At 40.5% G+C, this 19,464-nt stretch overlaps 2 protein-coding genes across 3 annotated transcripts; one reads left to right on the forward strand and one right to left on the reverse strand.

Moving 5' to 3' along the window:
- The first annotated feature begins 2,363 nt into the window (after window positions 1–2,363).
- Window positions 2,364–7,489, forward strand: atf5a (activating transcription factor 5a). Of its 2 annotated transcripts, none has more exons than XM_034240490.1 (4): window positions 2,364–2,799; window positions 3,664–3,996; window positions 4,185–5,370; window positions 5,457–7,489. In XM_034240490.1, exons 2-4 carry the CDS (start codon window positions 3,771–3,773, stop codon window positions 5,641–5,643), a joined length of 1,599 nt encoding a protein of 532 aa, XP_034096381.1. In that variant the 5' UTR covers window positions 2,364–2,799; window positions 3,664–3,770; the 3' UTR covers window positions 5,644–7,489. The 2 variants fall into 2 exon arrangements, with proteins under 2 accessions (XP_034096381.1, XP_034096382.1); XM_034240491.1 differs by having other exon boundaries at window positions 2,445–2,799; window positions 3,664–3,912; window positions 5,457–5,736.
- Window positions 7,490–8,752: 1,263 nt separating this feature from the next.
- stk36 (serine/threonine kinase 36 (fused homolog, Drosophila)) lies at window positions 8,753–17,951 on the reverse strand. The gene is made up of 20 exons (XM_034240543.1): window positions 17,644–17,951; window positions 16,893–17,033; window positions 16,237–16,314; window positions 16,013–16,143; window positions 15,681–15,930; window positions 14,569–14,662; window positions 14,278–14,465; window positions 13,818–13,978; window positions 13,625–13,730; window positions 12,526–12,657; window positions 12,275–12,451; window positions 12,095–12,186; window positions 11,550–11,613; window positions 11,353–11,463; window positions 11,193–11,267; window positions 10,988–11,105; window positions 10,783–10,909; window positions 10,525–10,690; window positions 9,428–10,333; window positions 8,753–9,074 (listed from the first exon to the last, which is right to left on the reverse strand). Exons 1-20 carry the CDS (start codon window positions 17,725–17,727, stop codon window positions 8,964–8,966), a joined length of 3,312 nt encoding a protein of 1,103 aa, XP_034096434.1. The 5' UTR covers window positions 17,728–17,951; the 3' UTR covers window positions 8,753–8,963.
- Window positions 17,952–19,464: the final 1,513 nt, after the last annotated feature.

The raw sequence follows: 19,464 nt of genomic DNA on the forward strand, positions 1-19,464 counted from the left end.
ATGATGAAATGATGGTGTAACCCTCACTAACGTGCCATACGTGCACTTGGCATGCAAGCGTCAACTTTTTCCTGACTTCCCGCCTAGACAACATTCAGACAATGATCATTTGGGCATCAATTGATGGACAGCCTTGTCTCGCAGCAGAAAATTATATTAAATGTATCAAACAATCAGAAGACGAGGTAATGTAAAGTTGAACAGCTTTCCTGTTAAATATTAGGAGTGTTTTGCTGCATATTTAACACAATTATTATTAACTAAAATGGCACCTAATAGTAGAGACAACAGGTGAATACAGAACTGCTCTCATGAGCAGCACCTTGGATCATGAAGCGCAAACAGGCGACCCTCAGTGGACCAATTAATCCAGACGGATAGAGAAGTCAGCGTTTTCCTGGGAGACCTTCCAACTTCACCAGCTCCTACTATCTCAATCTGGTCTCCATTACAACCACATTTATCTAGATTGCATCAGGTTGCCCTTCTACAAATCTCTCAACGCTCCCATCATATGATAGTTAACACACGGTGGGCATTTTGCTGAATAGCTCCTGCTGTCCCTCTGAATGACTCGGATTAACGCAGTCCTACACCAGAACGTTACTTTCAATTTGCATGCAAGTCCATTCAAAGGACCGGTTTCTCTTTGTGTTAAAACAATTCCAATGTAGCCCTTCTGGATAATGTGATTTTGGGCAATTTAATGAAGATGTTCCCAGACTTTCACTCGACACGCAGTCATGCTCAGTGGACAAATCTATTAGAGGCCAGACACTATACTGTCCCATCAATATGCAAATTCAGCAGAGCTGGAAATAAGCCCATTGGTTTTGACAAAATGATATTGTCGCAGAGATGCAACTCAGCAAATGAGATGGAGGAACGAGGAGGGGTGCAGACACAGAGGTGAGGTGGATGTATGGAGGGGGAGAGGGAAGACAAAAAGAGAGACAGGAAAAGAGGGAGGGAGGAAGAGAGAGAGAGAGATGCAAATCCCATGGCAACAGCAACCAGAAAACAAGTCTAAAATAGGGGGCAGTGTCCGCTATTACTATAGCAACAGGAGAAAAGCACATTCACTCAGCTTTGGGATTTGCTGAATGGAGAAAAACAAAGATATAATCCTCACGTAATTAAAATCGACAGTTATTACCACTAAATCAATTTGCTTCTGCCAGCTTTGTCTCACTAAATTAGCCTGGGAAGTAAGGACTCTAAAAAGTAGCCTATAATATAATAACAGTGAATAATAAGGGGATGAATATCTTCTATTATTCAGTTATTCAGTGTAATGGAACATAGCTTATTAAATTAAATCCTATATATATATATATATATAATAAATTAATTAGACCGCATACCTATGAGGACAACGTAGAAGATTATATAGAAGTTATAATATTTCTATATGAATAGACTTCCGAGAAACTCTATATCTTGTGTATAAATAAATGACATTCACTGTCATTTTGTTTGCTCAACTGTATAATCAATCAGACAGACTTCATTATCACAAGCTGTGTGGTAAAACTGTTACACAAAAAGCTTTTCTCAGCTTTAAAAGCTGCAGCACTCATATCCACGCCCGGTTTGTTTACCTGAACCATGTGCACTGTCTGCAGTGCAGAAAAAAAGATCACAACCGAGTGATGCTCTGCCTTGCCTACCACCGACCAATCAAATTTCACATGTAGCCGAATCCAACCAATGACAGAGCGGCGGTCTGAGCAGGAGCAGCCAATCGCTCTGAGCGTAGACCACTGATGCAACGGAGATGCAACAGACTCTAACTGAACAACAAAGTCTGTTGTGAATTAAATAGTACCCCTATCAAAACATTACCACGCCAAATAAAGTACACAAAGTAAGTCTCTGAACTGTACTGGTGTGTGAGAGAGTTGTGGTCACGTAAAGCAAGGCTATCAGCAGTTCAGTAATATAAAGGAGCGGTATACACTGTCAAGCTAGGAAACAAATGTCACTGTCCCTACTTCTCCGTTGTCTCTATAGCAACAACGGGTTATAGGAGGTAAAACAAACGACAACGTGTAACGCGTTACATAATGTGATTACTTTCAGGAGTTACGAAATATACAACGAGTCTGACTTGTTACTTCACGTTCGCTTGGAAAAGTCCCGTTTCATAGAATTATGAGCCAAAATGTGTTCTCTTACTTACTTACTCCTCTTACTAAACGCGTATCTTTTAAGTTTTTAAGCTAGTCTGGGGGACCAACATGCTCTCCATGGACCGTTATCTACTGCACACGGTACTGTTTTGTTTCAGGGCTACTTTTCTATTTACTTTTTACCGGTTATGTTTCTTATTAACTCATCGCAAATGTATAAGCAGCACCACCATGTTGTGGCTGTATTAAAACAAAACTTTAATAAATTGCAAATAATCATCACTCAACCTACTATATTAAATGTAGGCTCTACTTTTGAAAGAAACAGTAACTATTCTTTCGAACGTAGCCGAGCGGAGTTTGTGGGACGTCCTTCGGTGACACGCTGAGGGAGGGGGCGGAGGGATCTGCTCTCAGCAGCACGCTCTCGCTCTGCCTGGTGACGCAGTTGGTTGCTAGGTGTGAATGAACTGATGCTTTCTCAGAATTAAGCAGCTCCTCAGTTTACAGGTCGACCACAACAAAGCAACAACTCGTCCTTTTTTGCGGATATTCCGAGCTAAAAGATGGCTCTTTGAACTCGTGAAGTTTTCGGACCCGTGAAGAAACCGTGCCTTGCTTCAGCAACGCACCTCAAGTGCTCTACCTTTTTTTCTGCAAGAATGGAGTAAGTCAAACTACTCGTTATTGATACAGCTGTGTCAAGTTTGTTTTTGTGTGGTTGTTTGTGTGTTTCCAGAGGTCCGTTATTTCACTGGTTTCTCTGCTTTAAAGATGTTTTTATATTTTAATATATTTATATAGACTATTTGCCTGAATATTTAATGCTTTTTAAGAGCGTTGCATCGAGGTTTAAATCAGTTTTGGGTTATTTTGATAACAGAGCGTGTGAGGATTATTATGTAAATGTATAGCCTTCATCCTATGTTATGTACACTTAAGATACAGTAGCAGATTAACCTACTGCCACTTTCAGATTCACACCTTGCCAAGTTTGCATTTAGATACCACATTATTGTCACCTAAGCTGCTTAGCTGATCAAACATGTGATTATTTAAAAAGGAACATGGGATTTGTAGCAGTTGATCTGCAATAATCCCATGTAATGCTCAGGTTGTCTCTCACTCAAGAGTTACTGTACTATTGAGCTTCTTGACAACAGTTGGGCAGCGTCACTGGGTCCCACGTGCTTTGAGGGCGTCAAGTGCATTTTTCAAAGCTCAAAGGACTCAGCTCTCACTTGTGTATCACTGACTGTCAACTCCAAGGGTTAGTTTTGGAAATAGTTTGTTTTCAATTTTATTATCATTAACATTTTGTTTTGAAGAGTTATTATCCTTATTGCTGAAAACGCCACGATTATTTAATGATGACCTTCAGAGGATTTCTTAATTGTGACACCTCCTTAAAAAGCAGCATCTGAAAAACTTGCTAAGTGCAGCAAGAGTGACATTCCTGATTCCCAGTCGACAATAAGTTGTTGTCTTTTTAGCAGCATGTCTCTGATCCATGTTTCTGTTTACCTTCCAGGTTTCATTATGCACACCCTGCCCTGCTCTCTGTGGCCCATCTGTCAGACGCTGCTTGCTCTCAGCATATGCTTGGACTTGGACTGAATCAAAGCACCATCAGACAATATGATGGCAACATCAGCTCCTGTTTGGAAGACTCTTCGTGTCTACCCGGCAGACCCCCTCGCTCTCTCTCACCCACAGGCTAACCACAGCCAATCACAGGGGTGCAGGGGGGAGGTGTCAGAGGAGACTCAGCACTTAATTGGTGAGTTGCAGCGAGTACGCTTTTTTATATTTTTCCCCGTTCCAGGTGGGATCGGCACTGCAGCACATTCGTCCTTCTCGAACAGTAAGTTAAAAACTAGCTACGCCTAATACGTTGATGAGCTACAACTATACTTTTAAGAAATCTGGCTTTGCATTTACAGATTATGCAGATCAAAAAAACAGCTACCTGCAGTTTGCTATTTTTATAGCGTTTGCACGAACTAGGTTATTTAGCATCTAACGATTGCAATTTTTTCCTCTCCTCGATAGGTGATGGTCTCACTGGCTGGATGACGGAAGAAGTGGATTTCTCCTCGTACCTCCCAAACCCTCCTTCCCCTCCCTCCTCCACCAATGCCTCCCTTCCCCCTTCACCCCTTCAGAATGATATCCAGGTGCCCTCGGACTTGGAGGTCATGACCTCTCTGCTGCAAGAGGAACTGGCCCAACTAGAGGACTACTTCCTGTCTGAACCACTGCCAGAGAAAGGGCCGAGGCTGGGAAAATGGGACAGGGGTCCACTGCCGACGGGTCCTCAGCCGTTCACTCAGCTGCCATACGCATCATACTCCACGTCCAACCAATCGGAATCCAGCCCACTCCTTGTTACCCTGGCAACCGGTGAACTGGACCTGCTGAGCATCTGTGGCGGGCCCATTGGGCGATCCAAAATTCCTAGACACGCCCCGTACAGCTGCAGTCGCCCCACTGGGTGTGTGAGGAAAAGAGTTCCTGACGGGACAAGGTTCCTCGAGGGCTATGATAACAGTTTGTTGAGTTCCAAAGGAAGTAACTCAGGTAACTCGGCCGTGACCCTCACCGGTAGCTACGACTGTGTAGAGGACGAGCAGCTGGTAGGGAAAAGCTACTGTCTGGGTAGTGCAGTCGAGGTCAGAAGATGTGCCGCTCTACCAAAAGACGAGAAAAATTGCTGTTTCAGTCAAGATGTCATAGGTGGTTCCAAGGTTGTCGGCGGTGGATTTGGCTTTGGCGGATCACTTGATGTCCCGCACAAAAAAGAGGATCTGCTGATGTATAGCATGAGGGAGGTCAGCGGAGTCACCGGTAACAATGAGGTGCTGAATAATATCAAAGCTAGTATGGAGGTCACTAAAGCCTCATGGAAGACAGAGAGCAGTGAAGGTTGTTATCTTCCAGCAGCACCGCAGTCAGAGGCCTTTCATAGCTTCTTAGGCAATATCAACGAACAGGTGAAATCAGAGAGTCTACGGATAGGGCAGCATGATTTGCACTGTAATTTCCTGGAGGATCAGGGCCCAGAGTGTCTTTTAATGTCTAGGGAGAGTCTGAACATGGAGTCTCCGTGTCACAGACAAGCATGCAGGCTAAATGAAGAAGACCACTGTGCTTTAAACTACGAAGACGACCTCATTCCAGGTGAAGGCGGCGAGCGCAAACAGAAGAAGAGAGATCAGAACAAAACTGCCGCTCACAGGTACGTTTTCCTTTCTGCGTTACAAAAGACCGTTTTTTAAGATTATTTCACAGGCCGATTCATGTAATCTGTTTTGCTTAACGCAGGTATCGCCAGAGAAAAAGGGTGGAGCTTGATACTTTGGAGGGACAGTTGCATGGCCTTGAAGGGAGGAACCGGGAGCTCCGGGACAAGGCAGAGTCGGTAGAACGTGAAATCCAGTACGTCAAAGACCTGCTGATTGAAGTTTACAAGGCCCGCAGCCAAAGGCTCAAGCAGGACACAACAGCGTAACACCGAGCTCCTGCAAGTATATTTAAAGTGGGCGTAACAGGGAAGATGTGGCGCCTTTTTGTGTCTTTTAAGATTGTCCAGAAATGAATGTTTGAATTTTTTTTAAATGCATGCTTTGCTAACGTGAATGATTTTTGACAGTTAAAACCAACACTTTATCCGATGCATCCATTGCTTTCGCTCTCTCTAATCACTTGAGCCTGCACTGTGGCATTGCAATGCTTTAAATGACAATCAATTAAAAAAGATATTGCACTGCGTGGATCTACTAATTGAAGTACAGTTATTTCTGGGATTTTTTTTTTCATTATGCGGGTTTAATAATTTAACAGCCTTACATTTGAATTGATGTCAGCGATAGAAATTCATATTTTAAATTTACAATAACTGTACTATACTTTTAATAGTTGAGGTTGTTAACCATGTGGTTGGTGTCACTAAGTGAAACTGCATCGCTTCCTTTTTGATTTCATATTTTAAACCAAATACTTTTCTACAATCATGTTCTCGCATCGCTTGTACAGCAAATGTTATTTTAACTGTTTTGAATATTTTAAAATACTCGAATTGGGCTTGAAGATGTATTGACTTTTACAATTGCGGCTAATGTAAAGAAGAGCACAAAATAATTTATTCAACCTTAACTATTGGTTGGCAATTTCAATAAATGTTTTGGACAATTTATTTTATTGACTTAAAGGTAGGGTAGGTAAGAATGGAGAAACCAGCTCGAGTGCGCTAGAATTTGAAAGTAAAGTGTTTCTGAAGTGAATTACCTACCCGACCTTTAAGGTTATACAACCCAACATGTTTTTTGATGTTTTGAGAATGTAATTCCTTTTTTTCCTATTTATTTTACTGAATGTGAAACATTTAGATTTTACCCTGCGTTGTTGGAAACATTATTTCGTCCACTGTATGTACATTTGTATTTTTTTTCCTGATATTTGCATTACTTTAAATGTAACAAATGACTAGTTTTTTTTCCATATGATAAATTTGTGACCAAAAAAGTTGATCAATGACACTGTTAACGGAGGAAACTGAAATGTGATTGTGTTTGTGGGGTATTTGTATAAATGTCTTCTATTGCAAATTATACAATCTACTTTGCAGCTCAGGATATGCAATCTGTCCTCCTGTCAGGATGATCCAGGCAGACTTCCATACTTCATTGTACACGCTAAATATTTCAGTGCTACTGGCGTACAGGTTTTCCTTATGTAAAAAAACATTTGTCTTTGTATAATATTTTAACTAGTGGAGTTTTAGCAGCTTCCCTCGGCATGTTTTTCCATAAACGGAGTAGAAAATGTAGATTTCAGAAGTTGGGGATTGTTTCTCTGAAGTGCTTGTTAAGGCAATAACTTTTATAGGCCTCTGGCTGATCTGCACTAATTTGTAAGAACTTTTGTATGTTCAGGGAGTAGAGTGTGTTACTTTGTCGAAAGTTAGCTCAAAAAGAGTCATTGGGATGTTTGTTCAGGCTTTTGTGTTAGCTTTGGTGTAAGGGAATTGTGTATAAATTATTTTTCAATTTGATTTGTTGCTACGCAAATAAACCTACAATTACTGCCTATATCGTTATATATTTTTGCATTTATTTTAAGACAATCATGGATATGAAAGTTATCTTTTAGAGATTTATTTATCATGTGTATTTTTTGTATTTTTTGGAAAAAAAAAGGCATCTCACTTTGTTCAACCAGTCTGCGGTGTACTATCAACTCCCGATTGTTAAAACCAAAAATGTTATGTTCATTTAATCATATCTGCACATTTCCTTTTTGTGACGTAACGTTTTTTTTCTTCTAAAAGAAATAAAGTGTGGCTCGAAGAAGCGGTCCTTTGTGTTTGTCTTTCTTTTTCTGTCCAATTTGCGAAATTGACTGCATCAACTTGAACCATTTTCATAAATTAAAAGCTCCCGTGTAATTATTTTTTAAACAATTCGAGCCGTTTTAGGATTAAATATAACAGATTAGTTCAAACCTGCAGGCCGGGTGGACGCCGGCACGCGCTGCTGTTTGATCCGACCCCGCGGAGCATTCATATCGACTACATGATTTAAAATAATTCAAAACAGTATTATCATAAGTATTATTTGTATTATTATTATTATCATCTATAGTTTAGTGTTAAGTCTAAGTTGCTGCAAAAAGAAACAGTTACACAAATGTATTCAACGTCTTTCGAAAACTGCCTGCTTGTTAAAGCGATATCCATATTTTACTGTCAGCGGCAGTTCAATACATCAAGACGATTTCATTTAGAAAGAAAGCAATCACTTGAGCCTCCAGCTGCCCGATAACCCGTTTTGCCTTAAATGTCTTGTAATCCTCTGTACGGTCAGGTAAGGAAACACGACACTTTTCTAAATCAAAATCAAATGACGTCCGCAACACATGAACACAACAAACACACACAACTACTTTCGCTTCTATGACAGCAGAGACAATATATATATAATTGACACGTTAAATACCCCAACCATGTCATTGTCATTATTAGATTCCTGAAGATTACTTTTGGTAAATACAGAGGTGGGAGAAGTACTCAGATGTTGTACTTGAGTAAAAGTAGAAGTACCAGAGTGTAGGAATACTCTGTTACAGTACAAGTCCTGCGTTCAAAATGTTACTCAAGTAAAAGTACACAAGTATTAGCATCAAAATATATTTAAAGTACCAAAAGTAAAAGTAGTCATTGTGCAGATTGGTCCATTTCAGAATAATATATATGATGTGTTTTATAATGATTGATCATTAAAGTGTTCTCAAAGCTGGTAAAGGTGCAGCTAGTTTGAATGACTTTGTATACTGCAGGGTAGCTGGTGGATTTACTCCAGGTGGAACTAAAGTCTGATTCAACACTTGATTAGATTTCACATCATTCATCCACATCTGTAAAGTAACTAAAGGTATTCAATAAAAGTAGTGGAGTAGAAGTTCAAAGTAGCATAAAATGGAAATACTCAAGTAAAGTACAAGTATCTCAAATGTGTACTTAAGTAAATATATTCTTGCTGAATTTCTGTGAAATTTCGATAGGCCTACATTTGTTATTTTTCTTACAATGTTTGAACAAACGATATCATTAAATAAAAACATAAAATAAACTATTGTTTTATTTGAACACAATTTCAGCTGTGCCAACAAAGATCTCAATTTATAAAAGTTAGTTTTTTATTCCATCATTTTGATTATTTGTTCACAAAAACACTAGAAAACAACTCTAGGTCTGTATTCCTCTACGACACACAGCAGGAGGAAGACGTATAGTAAGGAAAGGAAGGAGAACATTTAAGTCTGCCCTTATTCCTAGACTGGACTCACTTCCAGCTGTCTGATGAGCTGATGATAGTCACATTGTGGAGGTGCATGTTGTGAAGCCTGAACAAGTTTCTTACTGGCATCCAGGGATCTAAGGACCTTCACAGGGATAGAAAAGAAAGTTACTAACACAAGAATATTTGTATACATGCACAAAGCCATGACAGGTAGAACGCAGGTAATAATAAAAGTAAAACAATTGAATGAAGGAATGAAAGAGAAAATACTGATAGTAATAAAAGGGACATTAAAATAAAAATATTGTGGCTTGTTTTTTCCATAAAGAAACTATACATACTTGTTGCTTTCTTTTAGTAATTAACACGTGTCGATTCCAAATAGGTAATTGTAACCACATTCTTAAAGAGGTAAGAGCCTCATTGTAATGTCATGATCAGAAAACTGACTTTGCTGTCGACATCGTCCCTGCTATAACCTGTTTATGTCTTTACCTGACGTACTGCTTCCTGCTCGCTGTACAGGCACAGGGTTGCAATGGCAGCTTGCCTCACTGCATTATGGGAATCCATGCATGCGGCCCTCAGAAGTAAGCTGCACATGTCTTTCTTCGACAACGAGGAAACAGCGCTGTCACCTTTCACCAGGTTTCCCAGGGCTGCACAACAGTGGCGCCGTGTGAGGGCGTCGCGGTCGTTGATCAGAGGCGCCAACATGGCCGCCGTCCTCCCCGCGTCCTCCATCCACCTGCGCCGCTCCTCATCTTCCACTCCCTGTTCTGCTATAGTACCCAAATCACCCTTACCGAGTTGAAACTTGTGTTCCTTCTCTCTGCCCCTCCCTGAAGTGTCACTGCCCTTTCTATTGGACTCCTTAAACCCTGCCCCCGCTGCAATATACCCCAGCCAGTTCCCCACTGCCCTGCAAGCCATCCTCCGGACAGGCATGCAGGGATCATGAAGACAGTTTATCATGCTTTTGAAAATGTCAGGTTTCAGTGTAGGAGGCCTGAATGGATCCACGTTTCCTATCAGTCTGCAAGCGGCAGCCCTGATCTGGTCACAGGGGTGAGTCAGAGCCTGGTGCAGTGCCGAGGCTTCCAGGTGAAGCTGAATGTGGGCGGGACAACGGGAACAACGGGCCACTAGAGACAACAGAGTCAACAGCTCCACGGCAGAGTCCCACAGTGTGTCTAGCTGCAGCAGGTCAGAGAGCAGAGAGCTGGCAGTTCTGCTCAGCGGAGTCTGACCTGCAGAGAGCTGGATGTCCCTGGGTGGCGCGAAAAAAACACAAGCAGATTTTCCGAGGCGGGAAACAGAGCGCTCGGGGTCACACAGGAGCAAACGGCTCAGCAGGGACAGAGGCAGCTCTAATAGCGGATGAGGAAGAGATTGAATTACCTGCCAGAAAACACAAAAAACAAAATCACCCAGACAACTTGTCACAGATCAAACAGCCGACAACAAACAATATTTTCACCAAAGCACATTAAGATGTGGAGTAGCGTGCGGCTGATGTGAGACTATTGCAGTGTTGCATCAGAGAATTATGTTTTGTGAGGTCTTTATCGGAGCATGGTGAAGGCCCTCACCTGCAGGAGGCTTTCAACAATACCACATCTGTCATAGAGCTGTAGGATTGTGGCCATGGTGTGTGGAGGCGGGTCCAGGGCGAACGGAAAGCACAACAAGTGGCAGCTCAACACCGACAGGCTGTCGTCATGTCTCTCGAGACTGCCTTCAGCAGACAAATGAAGACTGCAGGGTATACGGGATGTGGTTGTTAGCTGCAGGCGTAGTAGCGTTGTAGCTCTAACTTCAGTGGTACAAATAAAAAGGGTAACACTAACCTGTCAGTGCCCAGCAGCAGACCAAGGCTGTACACGCATTTTGATCCACACTCAGAAAGCAGAGGGATGCATGAGTATGGATCCTTGGTGAAGACAAACAGCGCGAGAGAAAGAAAGTCATCCAGCCCTGATGTAAACAAATAAATACAAATGTTTAAAGTGTTTTTTTTGTTATATGATGGGCCAATTAGAGGCATATATTTACCATGTGTTGAACAGAACCCAGTGTCTGGTGTTGTCTTAGCTAGTGAGCTTCCAATCTTTTTCCATAAATCCAGAAACAGTACTGGATCTAAACATGAAGGCCCAGAGCTATTATCATGCTGTTAAAAGAAAAGAACAGGCAAATCTCAGATCAAGAATTCCAGGTCTATCAAATTGTTTTCATCACATAGTAGTAGTTGTCTGACCTCAGTGAGTGTATCTAAGAGTAAAGACAGGAGGCCATCACAGAATCCCCAGCCAGAAGGGAGAGGAGGTTGGGGCTGACGAGACACAGGAGACAATGATGGACCATTTTAAAACTTGCATTAAAAAAAACGGCCACATTTCTTCTCACGGGTTTAGTACCTCAAATGAGTCCAAAAGCAGATTTTTCAGCAGAGATGTTAGGTTATCCATATCAACTTTGACATCAACTTCGTGTTGCGTAAACAGAGACAAAACAGAGGCAGCCAGCGTCTAAGAAAGAGATCACAAAATCAACAGTGTCACACTCACTAAAGCACCCTAACCCTAACCCTATATACACTGACTTCAATACTTACTGCCAAAGGAAGGAGGTTTGGTTGACTGAGAATTGTGATGAAAGGCGTGGTGAGGTCTTCCAGTCTACAGTAAGAGAACAGTCGATGAGATTCTGACTGATGTATGCTAGTTACTTTTATATTTTTTTATACATACCGTTAATAACTGTAATATATACCTGGCTGCTAAATCCTTAGAACTGTTACAAGGTGTGTATTTTGTATTTTGTAAATGGTGTAACTTGCTGCTGTTAAAGACCAACCACCTATGTGCAATATGTGCTAGATGTGCAATATATATAGATGCCGTTAATAACTGTGTAATATATACCTGGCTGCTAAATCCGTAGAACTGTTACAGGATGTGTATTTTTTTTTTAAATTATGTAACTTTTTATTATATCATAACTTAGTACTTTTTTTGAATGCATGTCACATATTTAACATATGTAACATTAAGCTGTCTGTGGCTCTTTTTCCTGCTGTAACGACACAAATGTCCCCTCTGTGGGACTAATAAAGGTATTCTGATTCTGCTGACATAGAGCATTTCAGAATAATCAAACCTGTGCTCTCCTTCCACCCAGTCACAGTGCTGCTCCCAGTAGATCATGAGCGTAATAATCATTTCTCCAATTGCTGGCACACTCCATGTTTGCTGAGCAGGGGGAAAAGTAGGAAAGAGTCAGAAGAACTGTTGTAGGAATAATGCTTTGTTGAATATAGTTCCATTTCCATGCATTAACCTTTAAGAAATGTGTGTTTTCTACAGCATCATGGATTAGCTCAAAGAGGACGTGGGGTAGACCAAGTTCCTGCCCAATGTGGGACAACTCCTCCAGTTCATATGTCGATATCAGGTTTCGTAAGACCTTCAGCGGGAGGTGAGTCTGCCACGCTTCTTTGATAACGCCACCTGTTAGCTGTCCAAACAAAAGAGGCTTTATTCAAAATTGTTCCAAGGTACAATCAACTGAAGTATCTTTGAAACATGTACCTGAGCTCTAAACTCCATGATCTTGGATTGAACTTGAAGTATAATGTCACTGTAGTTTAATATTTCTGTCTGCTGCCTGCTTGGATCTGTTTCTTGTGCCAGTTTCTCCCAATAGTCCTCACTGTCAACATCCTGAAAGAAAAATACATCTTTGTTTAATCCTCCTTTTGCTTATATTTGAAATACAATTTTCATTTTCATTTTATTTTTATCTCTATTCCATTTGTATTTTAATGTTGAGCACACTGGTCCTGTAAGAAAATAATTATTTCCTAATTTGGGATTAATAAAGTATCTATCTATCCATCCATCTATCTATCCATCTATCTATCCATCCATCCATCTATCCATCCATCCATCCATCCATCCATCCATCCATCCATCCATCCATCCATCTATCTATCTATCCATCCATCCATCCATCCATCCATCTATCTATCTATCCATCCATCCATCCATCCATCTATCTATCCATCCATCCATCATCTATCCATCCATCCATCCATCTATCCAATCAATCAATCAATCAATCAATCAATGTTTATTTATATAGCCCAATATCACAAATGTTACATTTGTCTCAGTGGACTTTACAGTTTGTACAAAATATCAGTATGACAATACTCCAATAATCCATCCATCCATCCATCCATCCATCCATCTATCCATCTATCCATCTATCCATCCATCTATCCATCTATCCATCCATCCATCCATCTATCCATCCATCCATCCATCCATCTATCTATCTATCCATCCATCCATCTATCTATCTATCTATCTATCCATCCATCCATCTATCTATCCATCCATCCATCCATCCATCTATCTATCTATCCATCCATCCATCTATCTATCTATCCATCCATCCATCCATCTATCTATCCATCCATCCATCCATCTTGATACTGTAGCATACATTTCCCTTTAAGATAGCAAGAATATTGTATTGTCCAAAAGAAATGTCATGGTTTATGTTAAAAGAAATTGGAAACAGTGTCATAATTGCCACTGCAGATTTGGAAAATAATATTAAGTATACTTCTAATTTAAAAGACATGTTATTTAGATGAAAAATAGAAAAACAGCTGTCCCTGACCTGCCTGTGCAGGACGGTCCGACTGTCTTCACTGCTCCTCTGCACCAATCGAGGCCCCACCTCTACAGAGGGAAACTCCTGTTCATAGTCCCTGCTGATCTGACCCCTGCAAAGGAAATGCCCGTGACCATAAACACAAAGCTCAGTGTGTTTGGTAGTATATTATATCTTTGTTCTGAACCTCCATAATCACCTGGGTTTTGATCTCTTGCAGGGTTGATTCTTTGGGTTGAGGCTTTGATTGGCAGCTGTCATAACCGAGTGACCCGAGTTATCACTGGAGGGGGGTTTGGCTCGAGGGGACGGCGCTGTCATTGCAGAGTGAGCCCTTTCCTTTTCCACTCCGTTCTTTTTCTATCAATGTACGATACGATAATACTTTAATGGTCAGATCAAGTCTGGAATGTGACTTGCATCACAGCAGCTCCATGTGTAACATCAACACAGACACATATCAAGACACAATACATGAAAAACAAACATTAAACATTACACATAACAGCACAATCACTGAGAGAAAACATTTCCAATGCCCCTTTAGCGTGTGCATTTGATCTGGGATTTAGCTCTGTAATGTACATAGAACAGCTTAACGCTCCTGCATTCATTTCCATTTGTGTCATTTAAGAGTGAAGAATCCATGCATGACTCACTTTTGCAGTCTCACGGCCTGCTGCTTTCACTCTGTGAGTGTTGTACATCTGTTCCTGGGCCCTGCGCAACAGTCGGCTCCCTCCAAGCATGGGAACCGTCTTTTCTGCCACTTGCTGGAGTTTCAGGGCCATCATGTCCGGGCTGGGAGTGACTGTCAAAGGGCTGAACACGCCTGTGTCTGACAGCACTTCAGCCAACACAGCAACATGGGAATAAAACTGTTAAAATCAGACAGGAAAATAATTAAAAAAAGAAAATGTGTTTAATTTATATTTGGACATTTATATTACCTAAAACATCATCAGCAACAAAGGGATGGTGCAGGAGGTCTGGCCATGATAACCGCTTCTGAGGGTCTTTGGTCAACAAACCTTTCAGGAAACTCTGTAAAGGAATGATGAGGTAAGCATTGTGGTTAAGATAACTTATTCACATTGTCATTAAAGGAAAGAAAGACTCAACTAAATGTTTGACAAAGACAAATGACTGTTTCTCCAATGTCCAGGGGCTACATGCTAGCCCCAAATAATGTTGTTGTTTCTCTGTTAACTTGAGATCCAGACAGATCCAGATGGTCCTTCATGCCGTTCAAATATATAGTTAAACAACCAAGACAATTCTGGCGTTAAACTGGATGAAAGCTAATTATCGACAGCCTCTGGGAGACAAGTAAAAAGCTGTGGCATGTTTAAAGGGGATGCGACAGGCGACCAAAAGGAACGGACCACTACCTGCATAAAAATGTACAGATTTTTGTTGTGGGTATCGAAATATTTTAAATAATGCACGCAGAGAAATCTAAAAAGTATATAAGATAGGTGTAGTTGTTTTAAGACATTTTACGCGGAAATGTTACATGTCATACCTTTAAGCCAAAAAAGATTAAAAAGGGATATATTTAAGACTTAGAGTTGTTCTAAATCTAAAATTGCTTTCATGGTCCTGTCCTTAAGCACAGGCTCCCTGGCTAAGATGTAATGAAGGTTTTCACTTTTCACTGTTGAATCAGCTTGCATCTAAAATCAACACTTTCTAAAGTGCGGATGTTGGCCTTGCTCCCACTTCGCCTGTTTTTAAATCTCGTTTAAAGACCTACTTGTTCTCCCGTGCTTTTGCAGACCACGTATCAGTCTGTGTTTCCTATTTTGTTGTGTTTTAAAATGTTTTTACATCGTGTAGGAGAGTTTTTCAGTCTGTATGGTTTTAGTGTCTCGTGCTTTTACATTAGTTTTTTTGTCCAATCGTTTTTTTCTAAATGTATTTATGCTGCTTTTTATATATGTATTGATGTACAGCACTTTGGTCAACTCTGTTGTTTTTAAATGTGCTACATGAATATAGTTGGATTGGATTGGATTGATACAAACATGTCACACCACAACAGGCTGTGGCTGTACTATACCGTGCAGGTGTCGCTCATAGTGTCGGGCCATTTGACGGGGTCTCGCACTATGAGCTGCACCAGGTGGAAGATGGAGTTAGTGAAGAACGGAGGCGCCCCCGTGTGGAGTTCATACAGGATGCAGCCCAGAGACCACAGGTCGGCAGTGTGGTCGTACGGCTTCTCCTCCACCAGCTCAGGAGACATGTACAGCGGAGTTCCCTTGATAGAAGTCAGCACCAGGGTGGAGACGCTCATGGACCTCGCAAACCTACAGCATCACATGAAGTTTATGCTTGTTAAAATTGAACCACAACGTTTTTTCTTTCAAATAATCATCAGGGTCCACCTACCCAAAGTCGCAGAGTTTCACCACTCCGGTTTTCCCTAACAGAATATTTTGAGGTTTCATGTCACGATGAAGAATGCGATGGGAGTGTAAATAATACAGAGCAGAGACCAGCTGGCAGGCGATCTCACGGACCTTGGAAGAAGGGAACAATGAGCTCATGTTGATCATGAGAAAGCACAATAAGTCTGATGTATGGCTTAACTCTTTCCACAAAAAAATGGCTACCTGGCTCTCTGGTAATTTCCCATCATCCTCGAGAATCTGGAACAACTGACCCTCTGCATATTCAGTTACAACCACAACCTGTCACAAACATATAAGGCAATACTGAAGCTTAAGCTGGCAGGATAGTGTGCAAGTGTGCTACTATACGCAAAGGTCCCGCAGCAAAGAGGATGACTATGGTTCATAAATGTGGCTTCTCACTAATACATCTCAAATTTCATGCAGTTCTTTGTAGTATGAGATTACAAGGTTATAAAAGCTCTGTGATGATGGAGGAGGTTGCAGATGTTTACATTTGTAATAACTCTTTCAAATGTAACCAATGCAGTAACAACTCAAATCCATTAGCAGCTATTAAATGCAGGAAGATAGCTTATTAACTGCCATATAGGCCTGGTTTCAATATGGAGCTAATTTACCTAATATGTTAAGTCAAGAAATGTGTTAATTTCCAAATTAAGATTTTAAAAGAAAGATCAGTTATGGGCTTTTTAATGACTGTTTTTATATTTCAAAAAATATATATGAATGCAAGAATTACCCCTGGATTACTGTTATGGGAATGACCTCAGATAAAAAGATACATAGTTTGTTAGGTCCAATAATGTGTTGGGAACTTTGGTGCCATGTGAAACAAAAGCTTATGTTGAACTTACCTCAGTTTGAGTCTCAAAGCTGTCAAAGAGTTGAACAATATTTGGATGTTCAAGACCTCTCATGATGTCAATCTCTCTTTTGAGACTCTGTAGCTCCTTCTCAGAGCGACCCACCTTAGGCATGAACTTCAGAGCCACCACCTGATGGACACAAACAGACAGTTAAAGGCATGGATCAAAAAACAAGCAGAGGTGGGAAGTAACATTTACTCAAATACTATATTTAACTACAATGTTGAGGTACTTGTACTTCATTTCAGTATTTCCATTGAATGCTACTTTACACTACTAATCCACTACATTTAAAAAAGGTTAATAATGTTATTTTACTCCGCTAAATGTATTTAACAGCAAAATGCATCTCTAGAAATGTAACTAGTGGACTAATAACTCCAAGTCACAAAGACTAGAGTCTAATTATTTACAAATGTTACATAAAGTCAATCAGAACTTTGTTTGTCTTCAACAACAAAATGCTACTTGATGCAACAATATTATCTGAAAATCACACATATAATTGTATAAGCACAACAAAGTAATTTTTCTGCACAATGATGACTTTAAGCACATGTTGCTGCTAACACTTTTGTACTTTTACTTAAGTAACATTTTGAATTGAGGACTTTTGCATGTAATTAAGTACTTTGACAATAATGTATTGGTACTTTTACTCAAGTAGAGCATCGCAATACTTCTCCCCCCTGCAGACCAGTTACACAGCTATCAAACTGTTCCAACAGAGGTGACTTACCTGGCCTGTATATTTTTTCCTCCCCTTGTAAACACGACCAAAGGAGCCCTCTCCAGCTAGCTCCAAAACGTGATACGAGTTCATCTCGACGGTGAACGGCAGGAGGCTAACCACAGACACGGTTCTTCGGTAAGTTATGTGTTAGGGCTGAACACGAGGTTTTCCATTCCTTACAAACAAAACAAACGGTAGTCCAACACATTTAACTTTATAAGTCACAACTTTAGCTAGCAGCCAGTTGTGAATTCTACCGTTAACTTCGAGCTTTACTTTAGTGTAGGCTACCTCCTCTACTTTTTGGATGTAGCGACAACACAAACCGCTGGAGACCAAGTCTAACTGCCGTTTCACAAAAGTAACAAAAAACCTACATAAGTTTGACTTTCCACACATATATATGCACGGTATGTTTACGCGTGGTGTTTAGGATACGTATTTTACCAACAACTTGCTCTATTCAAAAGTATTTAAAATTGAAATATCTAAGTCAAAACTGGCTCTACTTTGGACAACCCACAAGCAAGGGTCCTTCGCCTAGCAACCACATTTGCGTTCCTGGCAACGGAAACTGGACAACAAAAACAATACTGCTTTTCTCTTTATTTTATTAATTGTACCAGTTACTTTGGAATATAAATCTCACTCACTTGACACCTTGGCAATATTTACCGTGTTACACAATATAAGTTTACACAACATATCTCCAACAGTCCTACATTTAGAAAGAATTCAAGATGATTGTGCAAAACTAGGCTATGTAATATCACATTGAGTGTAACAAGTAATACAATTCAAACATGAGTAGCCTACATGTATTGGTAGGCCTATATGGGAATATAAGATTATCAAGCTTAAATGCGGATGTTTTCCTTGAAATAACTTCATATTGATAAGTGTATTTATTTATCCCAAGTACAAAAGTAAATAGTTGGGTATACATTTGCACTATCAGTAGCCTACTCAAAATGTTTACCAAAATACAGATATTGGAGCAATAATCATTCATTTGTATGTAGCCTGGAAGAAGCCCAGTTACTCTGTAATCCACCAGATGTCGCACTCTGCACAGAAACAGCTCTGACTGCATGATATGAAAGCTGATAATAAATTATATCAGCCTTATATTCATCTAACACTTCAGATGCATTGTTATAGTAACTTTATGTTAACATCTATGTTATATTTCTGCAGCCCATTGATCAGTTAACATGCAATCGAATTATTTATAGCATCATTCTTTTTATTGTTAGGCTATATTCAAAGTCTACTGCTCTTATTAACAAAACTCCTTTTAATAATTGCATCTCTTCAATGTGGTCAAAAGGGCTCATTTAATTATGATTTGATGGACTCCTGCAGGTCAAGTGGAGTCAGTTACGCATGTGCCCCTGGAAGTTGGAGATGTGATAATGAATCAGTGTGTTGGGACACGATGATAGGCCTGCTGTTTGCTGAGTCTCAAGTGGCCGCAGAAAAAGTCTCGAGCTGAGACGCGCGTCCAATGAGCGCCTCCAAAGACTGCCCCCCTCCAAAAGAGAGATTCAGTTTCCATATTTTTTTACACATGACGAGAATGCATAAAGTCCAGAGAAGGCAGCAGTCGACTCAGCACACACAGGTGGAGAATGGGAATGGGTCATGACCAGGAGGAGTTTGCACTGAGTGGACTTGTACGACCTGCATTGTTTTAGAGTCCTGCGCTCTGGATTATGCTCTTCATCCTGTTCTGTGTTTGACACCGCTTCCACTGAGCTTGCACATTTCATATCGTTTTGCTTTCTCTGATGGTCATTGCATTCTTTATTGAATACAAACATCGTC

The sequence above is a fragment of the Gymnodraco acuticeps genome, unplaced genomic scaffold (assembly GCF_902827175.1).
Source record: "Gymnodraco acuticeps unplaced genomic scaffold, fGymAcu1.1, whole genome shotgun sequence".
In the NCBI taxonomy this organism is placed as follows: domain Eukaryota; kingdom Metazoa; phylum Chordata; class Actinopteri; order Perciformes; family Bathydraconidae; genus Gymnodraco; species Gymnodraco acuticeps.